This window comes from Aquarana catesbeiana, linkage group LG07 (assembly GCF_042186555.1).
Source record: "Aquarana catesbeiana isolate 2022-GZ linkage group LG07, ASM4218655v1, whole genome shotgun sequence".
Lineage (NCBI taxonomy): Eukaryota > Metazoa > Chordata > Amphibia > Anura > Ranidae > Aquarana > Aquarana catesbeiana.
The window spans coordinates 68988287-69007963 of NC_133330.1; the positions used below are offsets into that span (position 1 = coordinate 68988287).

At 43.5% G+C, this 19677-nt stretch overlaps 1 protein-coding gene across 1 annotated transcript in view; it reads left to right on the plus strand.

Annotated features, from left to right (window-relative positions):
• The first annotated feature begins 356 nt into the window (after positions 1-356).
• The window catches only part of CHDH (choline dehydrogenase), a 54940-nt gene continuing 35619 nt past the window's right edge, over positions 357-19677 (plus strand). The window contains exons 1-4 of the mRNA XM_073592289.1: positions 357-494; positions 17847-18584; positions 18681-18832; positions 19233-19362. Of these exons, the coding sequence (XP_073448390.1) occupies positions 17864-18584; positions 18681-18832; positions 19233-19362 (1003 nt within the window). The 5' untranslated portion in view covers positions 357-494; positions 17847-17863. The remainder of the gene's footprint in view (positions 495-17846; positions 18585-18680; positions 18833-19232; positions 19363-19677) is intronic.

The window sequence follows — 19677 nt, forward strand, 5'->3', positions numbered from 1 at the left end:
GGAGGTGGAGGTGGGCATTCCAATCACATGACTGCTGTGATTGTCTGTCACAGCGATCACATGATCAGAAAGCTCCCGATCGCAAATGTATGCATCGGGAGCTTTCCGGGTGCAGGGCATGCGCTCTCAACACAGGAAGATGTTTACATAGGGCCGCATATATGCATATGGCCGGCAGGAACAGGTTAAAAAACACATGTATATTTTTTTACAGCCATGTGAATAAAGCCATATATAGTCATTAAAAGTATAAACCTGCCCGCTTTGGTAAAGTCATTTTCATAACTTTACATTTATTATGTTTGTTCTATTAATTGTTTCCACTATAGTAACTTTGTACAGCTTTAAGACAACACCCTTCCCCCAGCAAACTTGGAGTCTGTGCTGGCACACAAGTGGAGGGTGTTGTAGTTTTTTTCCCAAATAGTTGCAGCTTACATGGACAAACAACTCCGGACTGCACCGCTGTCTACATCACAGATTGTACTGTCAAGGTATGTCTAGCTTTTCCTCTTATCAATACATAGCGGGAGGGATTTTTAATAGACAGATTATTATTCTTATTGTCCTCATACGAACCTGTCTAGTATTTCACATTACGTAAATGGTGACATGTATGTTTTCAACTACTATCTCTTTCCAGCCCATAAGTTTTTTTTTTTATAATACACCAGCCAGGACAAAAGGCTTTTGTAAATGTTTGTGATTTGACTGTTACATTACTAAGGATTTTTGTATTTATAGAATATTTTGGATTAGTTAGTAGCACGTTTGCAAGACAATACAAGGTATAATTTCTTATTGATCCTTTAATTCTTGCTTATTTACTATTAGATGTGTTAGATGTGTTATTATTTTTACTTTTAATGTTAGCCATTTATATAGCTCTAGCAAACATGCCGCTCTGTACAAATAACCAAAAAGTAGTTGCGCTAAAGTGTCACCAATACATATATAAAAAAGGTCAAAATTTTTAGAGGCAGCTGCACTCACTAAATATCCACACATATGATATAAACAGAAATTAACCTAACTGTGCAAGCAAAAGTGCAAGTGCATAAAAAAAATTCAATAAATAATGAAAGCACAAAATTCATGAGAAATTCATATAGGGGTTCAAGAAAACAACGTAATTAAAAGTCCCAAGTAATTAAAAAATGCAAGTGCATAACAAAGAAGATAAAAGATGAAAATGCAAAATTCATGAAAGATCCACAAAAATTCAGATAAGTATTGAAGAAAGCAACTTCATTAAAAGTCCCAGATAATTAAAAAGTGCTATGTGCCGAAAGTCAATAGACTGAAGAAATGATATGAGTAAATACAGCGACCCAAATGTCCCCACAAGTTATAGATTCTATGCACCCACAGTTGCAAACTGCTTACCAGATCCTCTGACCTCAAAAGAAGAAGGTCTGGCTATGCTTTAGGGGTGATAGGTGTAACGGCATTTCATTAACAATATTACTCGGTCAGCACCTCGGTGGGCATGATGACGTCGCCGCTGTAGCTCCGCCAGACGCATTTCATCCTATGAGATGTCGTCACTGGGGTAACGGAATATGCCCCAGTGATGACGTCTCATAGGATGAAACGCATCGGGTGGAGCTACAGCAGGAGCATAATCATGTCCACTGAGGCGCTGATAGAGTAATAATGTTATTGAAATGGCGGTACACCTTTTATACTTGGGAGTACGAGAGATATAAAGTGCAGCACTATAAATTAGACCATCAAAATTATACAAGTGTGTGTACCAAATAAGTGCAAATGTGCAAAAATTAGCTGTGACTGCTTTGCAGTATTCCACATGATTTCACTATTTTGCACTTTATATGTCACTGGAAATTACAGTTTAATGTGTTTATTTTTGCATTATGTTGGTTTTATATGGAATACTGCATAGCAGTCACAGCTAATTTTTGCACATTATATTATTTGGTACACACACTTGTATCATTTTGATGGTCTAATTTATAGCGCTGCACTTTATATCTCTCATTTTTTGTCTTTGTGCCCAATATCTAGGTTATAGTGCTTAGCTGCTGTTTGTTTGTTTTTCCTACTAAGCGCGGATATTATTTTATATTTATTCTTGGGCGTATTCTTCTTATTTTAATAAAAGCTGTTTTTAAATACCACACTATGAGAGATCTTCTCCCGCTTGCTTACTATGAGCTGGCGTGATAAATGGGGGATTGCCGCTGTTGGCGAGATGAACTCCATCACCCATCCAGCCATACATTTGGGTTTTCTCCCCTAAAGCGTAGCCAGATCTCCTTCTTTTGAGGTCTGAGGATCTGGTAAGCAGTTTGTGACTGTGGGTGCACACAAGTGGTGAACATTTGGGTCGTTATATTTACACATATCATTTCTTTGTAATATGGACTTTTTTCATCATAGCGCTTTTTAATTATTTGGGACTTTTAATTGAGTTTGTTTACTTGAACACCTATATGAATTATGTGGATTTCTCATGAATTTTGTGTTTTCAATATTTAATCACATTTTTTTCACTTTTCATTTGCTGGCAGAGCAACACAATTAGACTAATAAGCTCTGTACAAATGCCTTGACATCATTCACTGTCCTGTATAATAATCAGTCCCTAGACCAGACGTTTGGACTTGGGCCAGATTAGTGTAGAAAAGATTGGATTGTATTTGTATGGTGGAAATGTGTGTGTAGGCAAAGCACAAGTTTAATTTAAAGTGGTTGTAAACACATATACCCAGTAAAGTGATTGGCCTCAGGTGATACACAGAGATTAACCACTTCAATACAGGGCACTTATACACCTTCCTGCCCAGACCAATTTTCAGCTTTCAGCGCTGTCACAGTTTGAATGACAATTGCGCGGTCATCCAACACTGTACTGAAACTAAATTTTTATCAATTTGTTCCAAATAGAGCTTTCTTTTGGTGGTATTTGATCACCTCTGCGGTTTTTATTTTTTGCTAAACAAATAAAAAAAGACTGAAAATTTTGAAAAAAATAAAAGTTTTGCTTTTGTTTCTGTTAAAAATTTTTTGTAAATAAGTAAGTTTTCTCTTTCACTGATGGGCACTGATAAGGCGGCACTGACAGGCACTGATAAGGCAGCACCGATGAGGTGGCACCAATGAGCCATCACTGACGGGCACTGACGATGGGCACTAGTATGCGGCACTAATGGGCACTGGTAGGCGGCACTGATGGGTGGCACTGATATGCAGCACTGATGGCCATTGATAGGCGGCACTCATGGGTGGCACTGGTGGGCACTGAAAGGCTGCAAAGATGGGTTCTTATGGGTGGCACTGATACGTGGCACTAATGGGCACTGATACGCGGCACTGATATGAGGAACTGATAGGCATCCCTGGTGGCACTGGCAGTGGTAGGCATTGTGAGTGGGCACTGATTGGCAGCTGCCTGGGCATTGATTGGCAGATGCCTGGGCGCAGATTTATATTTCCCTGGGGGTCTAAGGGGCATACTCAGTGGTCCAGTGTGGATGGCCATCTTGGTGGTCCTGGGCGGCTTCCCTGGTGGTCCTGGGCGGCTTCCCTGGTGGTCCTGGGTGGGATTCGAGGGGGGCTATGCTGATAAACAATCAGCACAGCCCCCCCTGTCAGGAGAGCAGCCGATCGGTTCTCCTCTACTCTGTCTGTCAGACGCGAGTGAGGAAAAGCCGATCACCGGCTCTTCCTAGTTACACCATGATCAGCCGTGATTGGACACGGCTGATCACATGGTAAAGAGTCTCTGTCAGAGACTCTTTACCTAGATCGGAGTTGCGGTGTGTCAGACTGACACACCGCAACAACGATCGCCATGATCATATGACGCCCAGTCAGGATATTGAAACCACTTTGCAGCCGTCATTTTGCTATATGGCGGGCGGGAAGTGGTTAAACAAATCCTCCTTCATAGGTTGTACCTGTTTAGTCTTCTCTTCTCTACATCCGTTCAAATCCAGAATTTATAAAGCTTATCTGAGATGTCATAAAAAAAGGGGCGGAGAGTTAAAGTTACACTCTGCAGAGCTCAGTGAGGAGATCTCTGAGAGCTGATTGGAGGGAAGGGACACCCCCCTCCACACAGCACACAGGAACAGAGCCGACGCTGTCAATCAGATGATCAGATGAAGGTCCCTCCCCTGTCACTTTCTTTTCTCTCGTTGTCAGGAGAACTTGTCAGAAGTGACTCATGCTGATAGCAGAGAAATGAAGCAGCAGACAGAAATGACACTTAGTGCTCATAATTGAGATATGTACACACTATAGAGGGATATGCTTTGTTCATATTTCATGTCTGAGGTTTACAAACACTTTAACGTGTATGAAGACCCTAAAGGTAAAAAATGTTTTGCTCCTTTTAGTTTTTTACTCTGCTATTAAATTGTTAATATATTATTGAAAGTGTTTTGTTATAGCTGTTTGATAAATGAAAAGTAAAATTCCTGTTAATCCTGCCAGAAATCTTTTTAGCTGATAACTCCCCATGCTATCTGCCTCTGCTGCACTGTTAACTCTTAGCATTGTTCCCCAAAGCTTGCTGTAGACTACAGAACACCTTCCCCTATGTTAAGGAGAAGTAGAGAGGAGGATGTGTTCTGTAGTTCTAATACACTTCCTGCCCTTGGGTGATAACACTGTTCCTCCATAACTAGTGTACGGTCTCTTTCAGACGGACAGTCAGGGGTTGGTAAAAACACCCCAGCCGCCCACTCGAACCGTAAAATACCAGCCAGACGAGGGGTGTATACATGCTGCAACCATGACGCTCTCCTTTACAGCATTTTTAGCTTGGAGTGCAGAGTTTGACAAGTATCACCATCTTACATACTCACCCATTTAGTTCAACACATGTGATTGCAGAGCAGTAGTGTGAAATTACAGGGTTAAATCAGACAGTGAGGAGGTGATAGAATGTCTCCTCGCTGCCTGCCAAATGTCCTCTGAAAAGCGTTTTGAATGCACACGATTTTTCATTGGGCACAGCACTCCACTGTAAATGTGAAAGAGCCTTATATTACAGCTCAGATCCCCACATTGCAAGGGTTAAATGCTGGTTAGGTCTAGGGCAGTGATGGCGAACCTTGGCACCCCATGTGTTTTGGAACTACATTTCTCATGATGCTAATGCACTCTGCAGTGTAGTTGAGCATCATGGGAAATGTAGTTCCAAAACATCTGGGGTGCCAAGGTTCACCATCACTGGTCTAGGGGGTTGCAGATGAGGCTGTATGATTTACCTGACTCCCTGCTCCAGCAAGCTTCCTTGATCCATGCGACTGATCTGCTGCTGCCTCCTTTTCTAAACTGCTTGTATATCCGTATACATGTTCAATACAGTTTAAAAATTGTATCTGCGCTTAGAAACTGTAACGAGCCTCTTGCTCGCTCGGTTCCACTCTCCCGACACTCCTTTGCGGCTATAGAATCAGATTGCAGATCGCAACATCTGATGGTTCGGTCATCCGATGCTCCGGGACTAGAACTACAGCTATGTGCCGTTCTAATCCAGTTGTGTAGCTCAGAACAAACACCAGGCAGGCTGTATGTAAGTTCAACCAGGAATTTCTTTTATTGAGGAATACAGGCTCTTTTATACCTCCTGCTCATATTACTCTGAACATACACCTGTGACCTAATTAACATGAGCTAATTAACTAATCTCTTTAGACAGCCTAGATGACTCAGACATGACCTTTAGGCCAGACTAGCTGTCTTGTAGCTCAGAAAACCCAATCAACATTATCACAATAGCAGAGTTAATTAACACAAACAACAATGGGGATCTAATGACTCTTAGATCCCATACTAGAGACTTATTTACAATACACATTCTAGCAGGCAACAGACAGGCAGCTGGAATTGACATCAGCATCTCCTAACAGTATTTGTCCCAGCATTATGAATCAGCCACTATTTCTAATATGGCAAATCCAGGGTCCCCAGAGTATGTGTGTCCTGGGGGACCAGGACCCAAATCCACAGTAATACCACCTCAAGGGTCCCCAGGCAAACAGCTCACAAAGAGCACCATTCCCCCAAATGCCAGGGCCCACAATCGATCGGCAAGAGGCTAGCATTCAGTCCCCTCCAAAAGTCTCTCTCCCGGTTAGGTCTGTCACAGAAACTAAAACAAAACAGCAGCTGTGCACTATAACCTAGATACCAGGCACAAACAAAATTGTAAATAAGAAGCACAGCGCCAAAAATTATACTTTCAATATATAACACAATGCATATAACAGGTGCAAAGATTACTGAAGTGTATTCAGTGCAATCAATAGTGTATGAATATAGAAAATCTATAGCAAAATATTGCATAAAAAAGAAATATGCAAAAAAAATAAAATAAAATAAAATATACTAATTAAAGTGCAATAAGTGCATCAATTGTGCAGAACCTAAAATTCAGCTGGATATGAATTTCAAGCATAATATCAGTGCAATCTATACAAAAGGTGCAGATCTCTGCAAAAACCATATGGGACTAAAGTCCATGTGTAAAGTTCATTGCTAAACTGTGTTGAAATGATGATCAAACACCCAGTTATGTGACACCCATCACCAAAGTGAAAATGGAGGCTTACCAGAAAGCCTGCAACCCCCCCCCCCCAATGGCCCGTACACGGGATCCGAATACCGTATGAAAACTGTCATCCGAGGAAGAATCTTACGATTTTCGGATCGTGTGCAAACTACTTTCGGGAGCCGATCACGACAGTTCATCCGATATCGGACAAGCACGAAAATATTCCTCGTACGATACCAGCATAGGCGTGCGCACACACCCTAATCGCCTTGTGTGGTGCAAATTCCCCCCTGTTTAGACCACTGATATTTCATCCAAAAAAAAAATGTTACAAAATAAAATAATTTAAAAAGAATAAAAATAAAACTACTGACACCATCAATACATATACACATGCATATGTATTTGAGCTTTGGGGTGCACACCCTAATGCAATAGACTGCGCACACCTATGGATACCAGATCGTCCGATTTTCGTTTAGTCAGTATAGTTGTCGTCCGAAAATACAATACAAATACATTACAACACATGACATCGCTTCTGAGTTTTTTTTTCTGTCGTATGAGAATTTTGTGACTTTAGTTATCTGTTCAATTTCTACTTGTGACTATTAAGCGAAAAAAGTCGTACGATCTGTCGTACGATATTCGAATCGTGTGTACGGGCCATTACTCAGGGAGGTCATATAGTGCTTGAGTGGATCTCTGATCCACTGAAGAAAAGCCTAGGTGCTCCCTCAGGTGTCCTTAATTGGTATCCTTAACCCCTTCCTGACCAGCCCCGCAATTTTACTGCTGCAGGTTGGCTCCCCTGGGCGAAACGACGTTACCTTACGTCGCTATGCCTTTTGACCACTACCGGTTGTATCTGCCACCCAATCAAAGGCCCCCAGCCCGGCTCAGGGACAATTAACCACTTACGTACTACCAGATACAACCTAATTAATACCCCGATGTTACCACCGTATTGTTAGGAAGAGACACCCATGTGTGTATCGACCCATGAGCCTCAGGGGACAATTAACCTCAGATGGGCCCAACCCACAATTATTTAACCAGCACCGCCTTCAAAGACCCAATAGACCCCCTGCCTGCTGCTATGACAAGAAAATAATGACTAAGGTCTTAGAGAACCTACATACTCACGATTAACCGGTTGTATCTGTCACCCAATGAAAGGCCCCCAGCAGCAACTACACCGGCTCAAGAGCAATTAACCACTTATGTACTACCAGATACAACCTAATTAATACCCTGATGCTACCACCGTATTGTTAGAAAGGGACACCCATACCTCAGATGGGCACAACCCACAATTTCCCACAATTATTTAACCAGCACCGCCTTCAGAGACCTAATAGACCCCCTGCCACAGCACGCGAGCGTGACACCTTACACACGTGTTGCCCCCCAAACCGGAAGGCCCGCTGAATATCCTCCTGCAAAAAACTTGCTACCCCCTAGTTCACCTTTATCCTGGCTTTGTTGATCTTTTCAACAGAGCGAGCCATATGCCATGCAGACCTGGCAACTATATAGGACCACACAACATAGCCCGACCCAACAGATGAAGTAATGAAAAGAACAGTTGTCTGCACTCCAGCGGACAACAGGCATTTCCTGAACACCGCCCTAAACTGTAATCGAGACATTGCTGTCCCTTCCGCATGCATAAAGAGAACTCCTGCAAGATTTGCCAAAACCGTGAAAAAAAACCCACAACCCGGACAGGGCAAACTGGAGAAGAGGGAACCCCACAACCTAATCCAAGAACCCCTCCCCAACTGATTAGTGTTAGATTTTCTTAACAGAATACCCAAGTAGTGTTCCGTAACCACACATCCTGTACTCCCAAACCACCCTCACTACGTTTGTTATGGCTTACCAATTCCCCCCACCTGAAAAGCCCCCCCTCCCCCCCCAAAAAAAAATGGCCAGCACAAAGATGGCCCAGGACAAGGTAACCTCATAGGAGGAAAAACCACGTGTACATCATAGTACTTATGAGAACATCCCCCATCCTCATTCACTCCATTCCTGACACACTCTGCAGTATGAGGCCCAAGTTGACGCACATACTGAATGACGAATTGAGAACTTGGAAGCAGCAATGCAATGCTCCACAGCTACTTGGGGCATGGAATTCTGCGCTGCTCTGCTTCCAGTGCCAACTGATAGAATCTGTCCCACTGTAAATTAGACTGTCACGGTCCCTACCGTGCCATGCAAACGGCCAGGCGTAGCAACCCTCCAGGTTGCTCAAGGAGGTATTGAACCCATGACTTTCTGTGTACTGGTCCTGTTGTATTGCCTCTGAGCCACACCTCAGCTCATTATTCAGCCTGGCTTCCAGTTATGCCTTGTCCTGCATGCAGCACTGAGGGCTATACCCTGGATCTTGCTTTGCATTTAGCACCTGTCACTCATGGCCCAGCTGAGGCAGTTTATCAAATCAGCTGGGTATAAAACACTGCCTCACCCTTAGGGCTGGGTCAGTTCATTGTCTCTTGTTTTGCCAAAGGTTCCTGTTTTCCTGTGTTCTTGTTTTCAAGTTTCAGTGTTCCAAGACTGACCCCGGCTTCTGACCCTGGCTCTGTTCCTCGTTAACTCTGACTTATGGAATCCCCTGACTACGGCTTCACCTCGACAATCCCTTGGTAAATTCCCTGTCAAGCCCCCGTGCACAGGTTCACAGCCCAGGTAGCCTTTTACCTAGTTACCGTGGGCTGTGTGTATTAGCAAGGGTGAGCATACATCTCTGCACTATGGACTCCAAACAAGGTAAGCCCTTACAGAGACAAAGCATCAGCCAGGAGTTATCAACTCCTGGAACGTGCACAATTCCATGGAGAGTACAATGGGAAAACAGTTCCCGAACAGCCAAATTCTGCACTAAACCAACCTCCCTCCATTCCACTGGCCAACCAACTCTCAGCACTTCAACGACCCTGACAGCAGGTTCCATAACCAGCAGTGGCCACCTCGTCAGTGAACAAGTCCAGTCTAAAATTGGAAATCACCTGCTACAGCCAAAGAGAGAGACCATTGTAAGAAACCAGAAATGAATCCCACACTCGCAAGTCCTCAGGCTGATCTCGCCCCAGCCCAATATAAGGATGTGGCGCTTTAATGCCAGCTGTAGCAGTTGCCAGTCATCTACAAAAAACTGTGGCCCATGAGCATACTGCAACAAGCAAAATTAAACTTGCCCAAGAGAGATTGCACAGCACGAAGTTGAATTTTTCATTTTTAATTTTTTTGCCTTGCCCAGTGGCAGAAACCATCCCCTGCAGACCTTCAAGTTTGTCCAAAGGTAAACGACCTTCCATTGCCACGGTGTCGATGGCAATACCCAGAAACCACAACTCAATGGCTGGGCCTTCTGTCTTGTTAGGGGCCAAAGGCACACCAAAAAAACTGGAAAACATGATGGACGGTGGCCAAAAATGAGGCATAGATAGTACTTCCAGCAGGCCCTATGCACAAGAAATGACTGAATTAGGCCGGAAGCATCCCAAACCGCCCATTCCTAAAAGGAACTAAACACTTCAAACAAGAAATGGCACAGACCATTGGTAAACATCTATCAACAAAATTCTGCCCTTTGCACCCCAGCAGATAGCAACAACTAAGATGTACTGGCAACCAAGGAAAGGCTGCCACAATGTCAGTTTTAGCCAACAACGTACCTTTCCATACCTAGCAACCCACAACACTGCCATATCAAAAGAAGTATAGGACACCATGCAAAGCTCTGGATCAAAGGCATCATTCACTGAACTTAGCGTAACTTACTTGGTTCTTTTTAGGGGATAATAACCAAAGGGGAAATGCTGGTGGTGAATCAAAAGGGGGCCAGCCATGCGACCCAAAGCAACTACTTTGCAAAGTTTTCCTGAAAACGACCACTGGAAGTAAACGAGATGACTGCAAGCTATCAGCCATAGGAGGAACAACCAGCAACTGGCAGGGTATCAGAATAACTCTATGAAAAACCCAGCTGCAACACATGAGCTGCCTTCCTGTTAGAATAACACTTTAGGAAAGGCGCCATCTTTTCTACCTTCACTTCCCTCTTTCCAGCGTCACCTCCATTTCCTTTTCCATGCTTGAAGCATCTGGACAGCGCATGAGACCCTCCACACCCTGAATAGTCATCACAGAAACAGCACGCGGTGCCAAACTTGCAAGATCCGGCACTGAATTACCAACATAACCCCCTGCGATTTGTGGCCGGTTTTGAAGAGGCTGCCGCACCCTCGACCCCACCCTGAAAGGGAGGAACCAAACTCTGTGGAGACATCAGTTTCATTCAGAGAATGACGTAAAGAGGGCCAGACTGCCTTGCACTGACAAAATTGCTCGTCGTAAACCAACCAAAAAAAACCCACCAAAGACTCGCTGGGCTTCGCTGATAGAGTCCAGATAACAAAATAAAAAGGGGGGAGCAATTCTCAGGGCCTTTTCCCCAATGACACTAGCTAAAATTGCACACGCCTGCAACCGGTTTGAGAACGTATGGGTAATCAACCGATACCACTGTTTTCTTCCTCCTTCTTACATCCATCTGGTCTAACTGTAAAGTTAAATTTCTCCAATGGCAACAAAGAAAATTTCCACATACTCACCCTTCCATATACGCTCCTTCACTTCCGGTTTTAGATGCGCACCAAAAGGCCCTTGAAAACACACATACACATCACATTTTTGCAGCATTTGCCAGATGTACCCCGGCAACTCCTTTGTCAGACACTTTGTCGTCCGAAGCCTTACTGTCTTACCACAGACGCTGCCAGCCGTTGACCGGAGGAATCCGATGCTCCCACACCCGATCCCTGCTGAGCTGTCAACTAAGCCCCCCCGGAGCACCCTTGAATAGAGATTGAATAAGAACAAGAAAGAAGAAAATTAAACAAAAGGCTCACCTGGCTGCTTCTGTCCCTCAAGACATCCAGCCGCAGATCCGGATCCCCGTGCAGCGAGCGGGAAGTTCAACATCTTCAGAGTCGCTGAGCACCCCTTCAGACCGTCTCTGTTCACCAAGCCGCGCTGTTGCTCTCTCCCCTCAGCAGGCTCCAGGGTGCAGTTGCCGGCCTCAGAGTCCAGCGGGCTCCCGCTGATGATGTCAGCAGCCGCTGCCGCCACACCGGAACTCCCTCTCCTACTCCCACTCTGGACTCTGTGAGGGGTGGAGAAAGCCTCACCAGCCAACGCCCGGCTCCTTCCATCCGCGCTGCATGCTCTGCGATGCCTGGACACAGGGAAAAGCTGCCACCCGCGTCTTCTGTCACTGGGGGCCCTGACCGCTCCCGGGACCTGGCCGGCACCCGCCGCTCTGCCACTCTCATGCCAGGCCGCACTAGACACAGACAGGGAGCCTGTATAGCCAGCCACACCATCCATACTGCGAAGGTGTGAGGGCAGGGGAGTGGGTGCCAGATGAAAACACTCCCGCCCTGGGTTCACCGTAGATGGGGATTCCTCCCGACTTGCACACCAGGGGAAGCAGGCATGCGTTTGGCTGGTGGGGTCAGAGGGTCCCTTGAAGGGCTCCCAGACTCAGGTATGAAGCGCTCAGAAGGCCTAGACCTCCTAGCATGTGGGTGGCTAAAAGAGGGCCCAGGAAAGACCTGCCTGGGCTCCTGCAATAAGTCTGATAGTTTGTCTTATAGGCACTCAGGTCCTCTGGCCACAGCCGCAGCTCTAAGCTGGGACAACATGTTGTCCAAGTCACCAACCTTTTTTTCTTCCTACAGGTGAAGTCCAGGAACAAAGGAGAAAACTATGTGATGCTGTGATGAGCTCTGACTGAGCTGTGACACGATCCCCCTGTTAGCAGAGTATTGAAATCATGCTGGAAGTTTGTTGTATGCAGTAATACGGCTTATCAATGCATGTCTTTACAGAATGGAGAAACATGAACACAGGAACAAGGAGCATCCAAGTACCTTTTGACCACTGTATATGGTTTTGAAACTCTAGATAAGCCCTGCTTAGCCCTGCTAAGTAAATCCCAGTAGCTGCTAGTATTCTCTTATACTCAATGGGTGAAATTAATCTTGCGTAAATAAAAGCTTCTTTTACTGCTTCATGAATAACTCTCATTATTCTCAACACTCTCTCAGAGTCCACCTCAGCCATACTGACATCCACTGAAGAATATGGGTTAGATGCAATGTGAAAAGTTACAAAGGATGATATAGAACATGGATTAATGGGAAAGTCCACTAAGTTGTTTGATTGTGACTTTAGTCTGACTTAAACCGCTTGCTGACCAGCCGCCCGTCATTATACTGCGGCAAGGTGGCACAATCCCGCAAATCGCCGTAGGTGTACGTCGGCTCGGGAACTCACTTTTATGGGCGTGCGCGCGCTCCCATTGGCCAGCGGGGGCGCCAATCAGCGGGTCCGGCAGCCACCCGCGATCGTTCCCCGCAGCGACAGAACGGGTATCTGTATGTGTAAACAAGGCAGATCTCCGTTCTGACAGGGGAGATCACACAGATCCTGTCTTTCTGCTAAGCAGGAAGATGGATCTGTGTGTTTCCCCAGTCACACAGTGGCTACCCATTGTGAAAGTGCCTGCTCTGCAGTATGATATCACCTTATTACGGCCTTTGTGATCACCGGGTTTCTTTAACAAAGATGCACTGCTCCATGAATAAATCATCACTATCATTATTATTTTTGCTGCCGGCCCAGAGTTTGGCTTCAAATAATAATTTTAGAAAATCATGAAATGAAACTAGTGTACATATCTTAACCTGCCTTGATATTAGCCTCCTGTAATACTCTGTGCAGCAGCACTAGGCCTGAAAATATTAAGACCAACATTAGAGGCCACTCTAGACTCGCCTGTGCTGACTGGTAATGTGATAGAAGGTGAGAGCGGTGACCAGAGTGATGACCTCACCCAATTGCTGCTGCCACTTCAATATCCAATCAACAGGCTGGGGGGGAGGTGGTGTTCTTGATATTGACCAATGCTGCAGTGGAAGACCTGGATCTAGTTATGCAGTCTGGAAGGGTTGTTGTATAATACAGTCCGTTATAAGTCATCTCCTATATATTTCAACTGTGCAATTAGCAGCTTGCCTAAAGTTCTGGTTATAATTTAAATGCACCTGTGTTTTCTGTTCCCATGAATTACATACTTGGAAGGTGCGCCTTCTAAATATGCCTTTAGTGGCATAGAGGACAGAGGTCGTTGTTCTGCAGGCTTCTGTAAGGGTTAAAAAAACTAATAATAAGTCATCTATTTCCATAAAATTTACCTGTGTGTAAAAGAAGAAGTAGGAAAGCTTAAATGGAACGAGTCTGCAGGGGGAAGCTTTGAGTTTTTGCTGTTTCAGAAATTAAGACAGAATACCAGCCAACAACAGCTCATTAAAAAATAAAAACAACAAAATCAGCTTTTGCTGCAGTAGTTACTCTCAATCCCTAGATCTCCCCCACAACATGTTTATGCCACTAGAGAGGTTCTTGGTCTTATGGCCAGATTTATTCCACCTGCTTCCTCTGAGCCCAGGTTGTCCTAAGTTCACCCCAGCCAGAGACTGGACAGTGAAAGAAGCAGCATAGTGATGAGCTCCTCTCTCTGCCACTCTGCTGTCTCCTCCTATCAGCATGTTTTTGTAATAACATGAACTGATTGGCTCCTTGTACTGATTTTTCCTTTCACGCTCCAGCCATGCTGTACTGCAAGAGGCTGGTAAAAGATCAACGTCTGGTACCTACACTGCTTGCATTAAAAAAAAAAAAAAAATTATATATACATTTAATGATTAATACATTCATGATCAGAGCTGCTGCATTCATTTGTGTCTTTTATACCTGCCTAGAGTTTGTTGCACTGTTAACTTGCCATGTTAAACGTGTGTAACTGTAACTAAAGAGCTGTTCAGACTATGCAGGTGTGATGGAGCACAGGAGCCTTTTCCATGCGTTTTATTGCATCACATTCATTTCAATGAGCTGCCCTACAACCAGAAAACGCACAAAAGAACTCCCTGACCCTTTTGCAAAACCATGTGCATTAGCAGATTTGTGGGGGAGCCAATAATAATTAATGGCACTGATACGCGTCTGCAAAAGGGCAGTACATTTCTGTGCACGTTGGAAAAGCGCACAGAGTGTGAACATAGCCTTAAAGCGCAGTTCCACCCATTTAAAAGCCAGCAGCTACAAAAAGTGTAGCTGCTGACTTTTAATAATCAGACACTCACCTGTCCCAACGGTCCAGCGATGCGGGCACACGAAGCCTCGCTCTTCTACCCCTTCCCATCGCGACGCCGGCATTCTAACTGTGGGCGCGCTATGAATGGCCGGGCAATCTTCTGGGAACGGTGATGTGTCCCAGAAGATTGCAGAGGGGGGGGGATCTTCCTTCCGGCGCCCCGGAGCCAGGGGAGGAAGTGGGAGCTGGGTGCGTCTAAAAACAGGGTACATTTTTGGGTGGAACTTTGCTTTAAGTGTCTATGCCCACAGCCACTGTCATTGAGCAGCTGTAGATCATGTACTCCTGTGCATGCGTGCTGGAGTTATATCATCCCGGCACTCGACTCCATTCTCAGTGCAGCCAGTGTACACAAAATAGGAAAATATTTTTCAGCAGAAGGGACTTTGCATGTCACTTCTGCCAACAGAAAACTCTACCTAGCAGTTCATTGTTCAGAGACTTTAGTTCTGCTTTAAAGCTACAGGCTCCAGTACTGTCATTCTGATCCTGGCTTTATTACCTAGTGGGGGTTATTTACGAAAGACAAATCCAGTTTTCACTACAAGTGCACTTGAAAGTACATTTGGAAGTGCAGTCGCTGTAGATTCTCCAAAAAAAATTCTCAAAAACATCTGCTCAGTTTCCACAGTAATAAACATTATTCCAAAAAAGTGAGACCCAGTTCACACTTTCACATAACAGGAACAAGCATTCTGGTTTGCGAATTGTATTTATTAATTTTTCTTTTTAGCAATTTACATACAATATTTGGTGTCACTTGAATGGGCTGTCCTACGTGGGTTTGTCACCCAAAAAGAAGCTCCTGCTCTTTTTCAGGTGACAAGTTGCATGCAATTTTGAAAAGTGTGATAATGGCATAGCTCCCAACTGTCCCTGATTTGGAGGGACTGTCCCTGAACTGGAGCAATGTCCCTCTGTCCCTCATCCTTCTCATTTGTCCCTCATTTTGGTCTGATCTATATAGCTGTATATAAAATGCACTTTTTATCTTTCAAAAAGTGTTTCCCAGTGCTAAACCTTTCATCCAATTTCTAAATTGCTGCATTTGTACATTTTAAAAGCCAATATAAAGGAATAGTAGTGGTAAAAAAAAAAGCCCCTGTGGATTTAATTAACTTTTTTTTGGTTAATTCACCTCTGAAGGGGTGTGGCAGGGGGCGTGTCCTATGCCTACATACGTTTGGTAATAGGTGTCCCTCATTCCCATCTCAAATGTTGGGAGGTATGTAATGGTACCCAAGAGCTCGTTGTGCAGCAGTTTGGGATTGCAGGCAGAATAGCTGCAATTTTGCCCGCGATTCCAAATTGCGCAGTGTGAATGAAGCCTAAAGGCCAGTTCACACCTTGACTTTCGCAGTGCTGTGCAATCCTGTGCAATTCACATGCGATCCGGGTGCAGTGTGATTTAAGCACATTCATTTAAATAGGCTGAAATCACGCCGGACCGCAACAAAGTAGTGCATGCACTACTTTAAAAAACGCACAGTAACCGGATTGCATGGTACTACTGTACCATGCAACCTGGTGCAGGCAAACAAACTGCATTTGCATCCTGTGTTTGGGATGTCATTAGGTTAACACTGATACCCGATGCAGAATGCAACTGCAGCGCGTTTTGAACGCAGTGCAGGAAACACACATGGATTGTGGGTTTCCCACACCACATTCTGGAGGGAACTGTCCCTAACACTAAAAACTTTAGACCACAAAAAATTACCAAATAAAACCGCTCTTCAAATGAAACAAAAGTATATAGTTCTGCTAGTTGTAGCTGGTCCACTTTTTTTTTTTTTTTTTGGAAGCAAAAGGAGATCTCTGAATCGCTATAATCCACATCTTATCTGTCTCAAACACCACCCATGGAAGCACATTTGAGGTGAGTGATAACATCATTTATTTCTGTATGGATTGCCTACTGTGCCAAGTGGCTTGGATACGTCTTTAGGTAAAGCCAAACTTTATTTTTTTTTTTTTTAGTTTTATTATATTGTACGGTATATTTTTATTGTTCAAGTATAACTAAAGCAAAAACATGTTTTAGATAGGGAGGTATTGGAAACCCCTGTCAGGTTTTTATTGATGTCTGTGTCCACTTTAGGGAGATTCAGTCTCTCTATTTGTCCTGTTTACCATTATCGCTGGGAGTAAAAGAAAATCCCAAATTTTTGCATTGTCACCAGAACAGGAAAGGGGAGGGGAAATCGCTAGTTCTGGTGACCCTGGTGACATCCAGGAGTTCCCAATTTAGAGGGATTTCCTGTTCTGGCCATGGGACAGGAAGCTGGGGAAAATCTTCCCTTTGGGACAAAGATGGTAAAAAAAAATAAAAATAAACCTGATGGGTCAATAACTTCCCCTGAAAAAAAAAAAGTTTTGACTTTAGTTCTGATTTAACTAGGAGGTGATGTAATAATTGTATGTGTATATAATGACCTTGTAATGAATTTCATTTGAAGCATTCTGTAGACACAGTTTTGTCTGCCTTTGCCTTTATGCAATATAATCAAATATATCAACTTCCTTATTTTAGTCCGGTGTACGTCATCACGCACGAATCCGTCAGACTTTTGTGTGATCGTATGTAGGCAAGTCCGTTCGTTAGAAAGTCTGCCGCAAGTCCGCCAAAAGTCCGCCAAAAGTCCGTTGAAAGTCTGCCGGACGGGCTGTCGGACTTTTGTAGCCGAAAAGTCCGACCGTGTGTACGCGGCATCAGAGAGCCCTTTTCTTTGCTCTATGATGCCCCATTACATTTTTTTTTAGTAGTGTAGGGAAAAGCTAAAATCTCACTTAGCTTTATAGTGATGTCAGTATCACCAATAAAGATTCCTGCTCATTTCCTGTCCTGGTGACAAAGTTGTTACAGTGTCAGAAAGCGTGGAAATGTGTAAAAAAAATGACCCTAATGGGGCTACAAAAAAAAAAAAAAAAAAACAGGGGTTTTTAAACTTTCTCACTCTATCCACAGAGTGAATATTTGCTTATTTCACATAGGCAGTTCTGTTTGTATAGTTGATCATGTTGTTACCTTGCTTCAAACATGAGTTTCTGCTCCACTAATATCTATATTTATTTTTTTAGCATATACACCATATAAGATGACTTTGGTGCTTAAAAACATTTCCATATATGCAGCCAACAAAATAACTAATTCCAATGGCTTACTTACTGGACTGAAATCGCATACATTAAATCTCAGCCCATTCTCTACCCAACCCTCCAATAACAAGGATTCATTTAGCTACATCATCATTGGAGCTGGTTCAGCAGGTTGTGTATTGGCCAGCAGACTGTCTGAAAATCTTGACAATACTGTCCTGGTTTTAGAAGCAGGACCCAAAGATCTGATCTTTGGCTGTAAAAGGTTGTCATGGAAGATACACATGCCAGCTGCTTTGATGTATAATCTATGTGATGATAAATTCAACTGGGCTTATCACACTGAACCCCAGAAACACATGGACAACAGGGTGATGTATTGGCCTAGAGGCAGAGTTTGGGGTGGCTCTTCCTCATTGAATGCCATGGTTTATATTCGAGGACATGCAGAGGACTATAATCGGTGGAGTGCCCAAGGTGCAACTGGTTGGGATTATGCTCATTGTTTGCCATACTTCAAGAAGGCCCAGACCCATGAACTTGGACCTGATGACTACAGAGGAGGCAATGGACCACTGCATGTCTCAAGAGGAAAGACCAACCATAGTCTTCACAACACATTTATTGAAGCAGCCAAGCAAGCAGGCTACCCCTTTACTGAGGATATGAATGGCTATCAACAAGAAGGAGTTGGTTGGATGGATATGACTATATACAAAGGTAAGAGATTAAACACCAAGTTATATTAAGATTGAACATGTGTACACCTCTATTGTCCATATAACTCTTCGGTCTAATATGAATCTTATTGTTGAGGTCAGAGATGGAGTACGGCCAGCGCCTATCTGCGCCCTGCAATGTCCCGTCCTAATGTTTCTGTAAAGGAGAAGACTCTAGTCACTAAAGTACTTTTCCAAGGACTACGAGCCACTGGAGTGGAGTATGTCCAAAATGGACACAAAAAAAAGGTAATAATCCAAAAAAAAAATTTTACATTTTTTTTTATTTTAGAAAATTTAAGGGGGGAAACTGTTAGCAGTACCCAATTCATCCACATTTGTTATACATTACGCATTTGGCCCTGATTCAGAGTTCTGCATTGATAACAATATGCTGAGATTGCAGCTTTTATTTTTAGAACACTGAGACGGATAAGGTAGTTATAGTAAAGTCAGAGCCTTTCTAGTTTTGGAAAAAGCTCAAAAAAATCTCCATAACAGGTAAAGATTTACAATAACATCGATCAAAATTTTCACCCAGAGGAGATTACATTTTTACAAATCTACAATTTCACTTCAGTAAAATTGTTGTTCTGCCTTAGAAGTGTTTTTTTTTTATATTCTAAGATGAAAAATATTATTTTACCAGGCATTTGCTAGCAAAGAAGTAATACTGAGTGGTGGAGCCATAAACTCTCCCCAACTTCTCATGCTATCTGGAATTGGAAATGCCTCGGAGCTCACCAAATTGGGAATCCCAGTTATCGCTCACCTTCCAGGTATTACATGGTACAATTGTGTGTGTGTGTGTGTGTGAGATTCTCTTATTGTGGTACTTTGGTTCAGTGCACATAATTTCTGGTGCATTTCTGGCAAAATTATTCCTTACTTTAAAGCAGGGGTTTCAAACTAAATTTAATTGTGGGCCGCATCAGCATTATGGTTGCCCTCAAAGCTCTGGTTGTATCTGTAAGACTATATAAAAGTATCTACTCTTTATCATATTAAATTTCCTCTGCATTCGATTTCTGGTTTTAATAATAACTTAAAAGCTAAGTTCACCTTTTTTTTTCTAAAACCCAGCTCCCCTATGT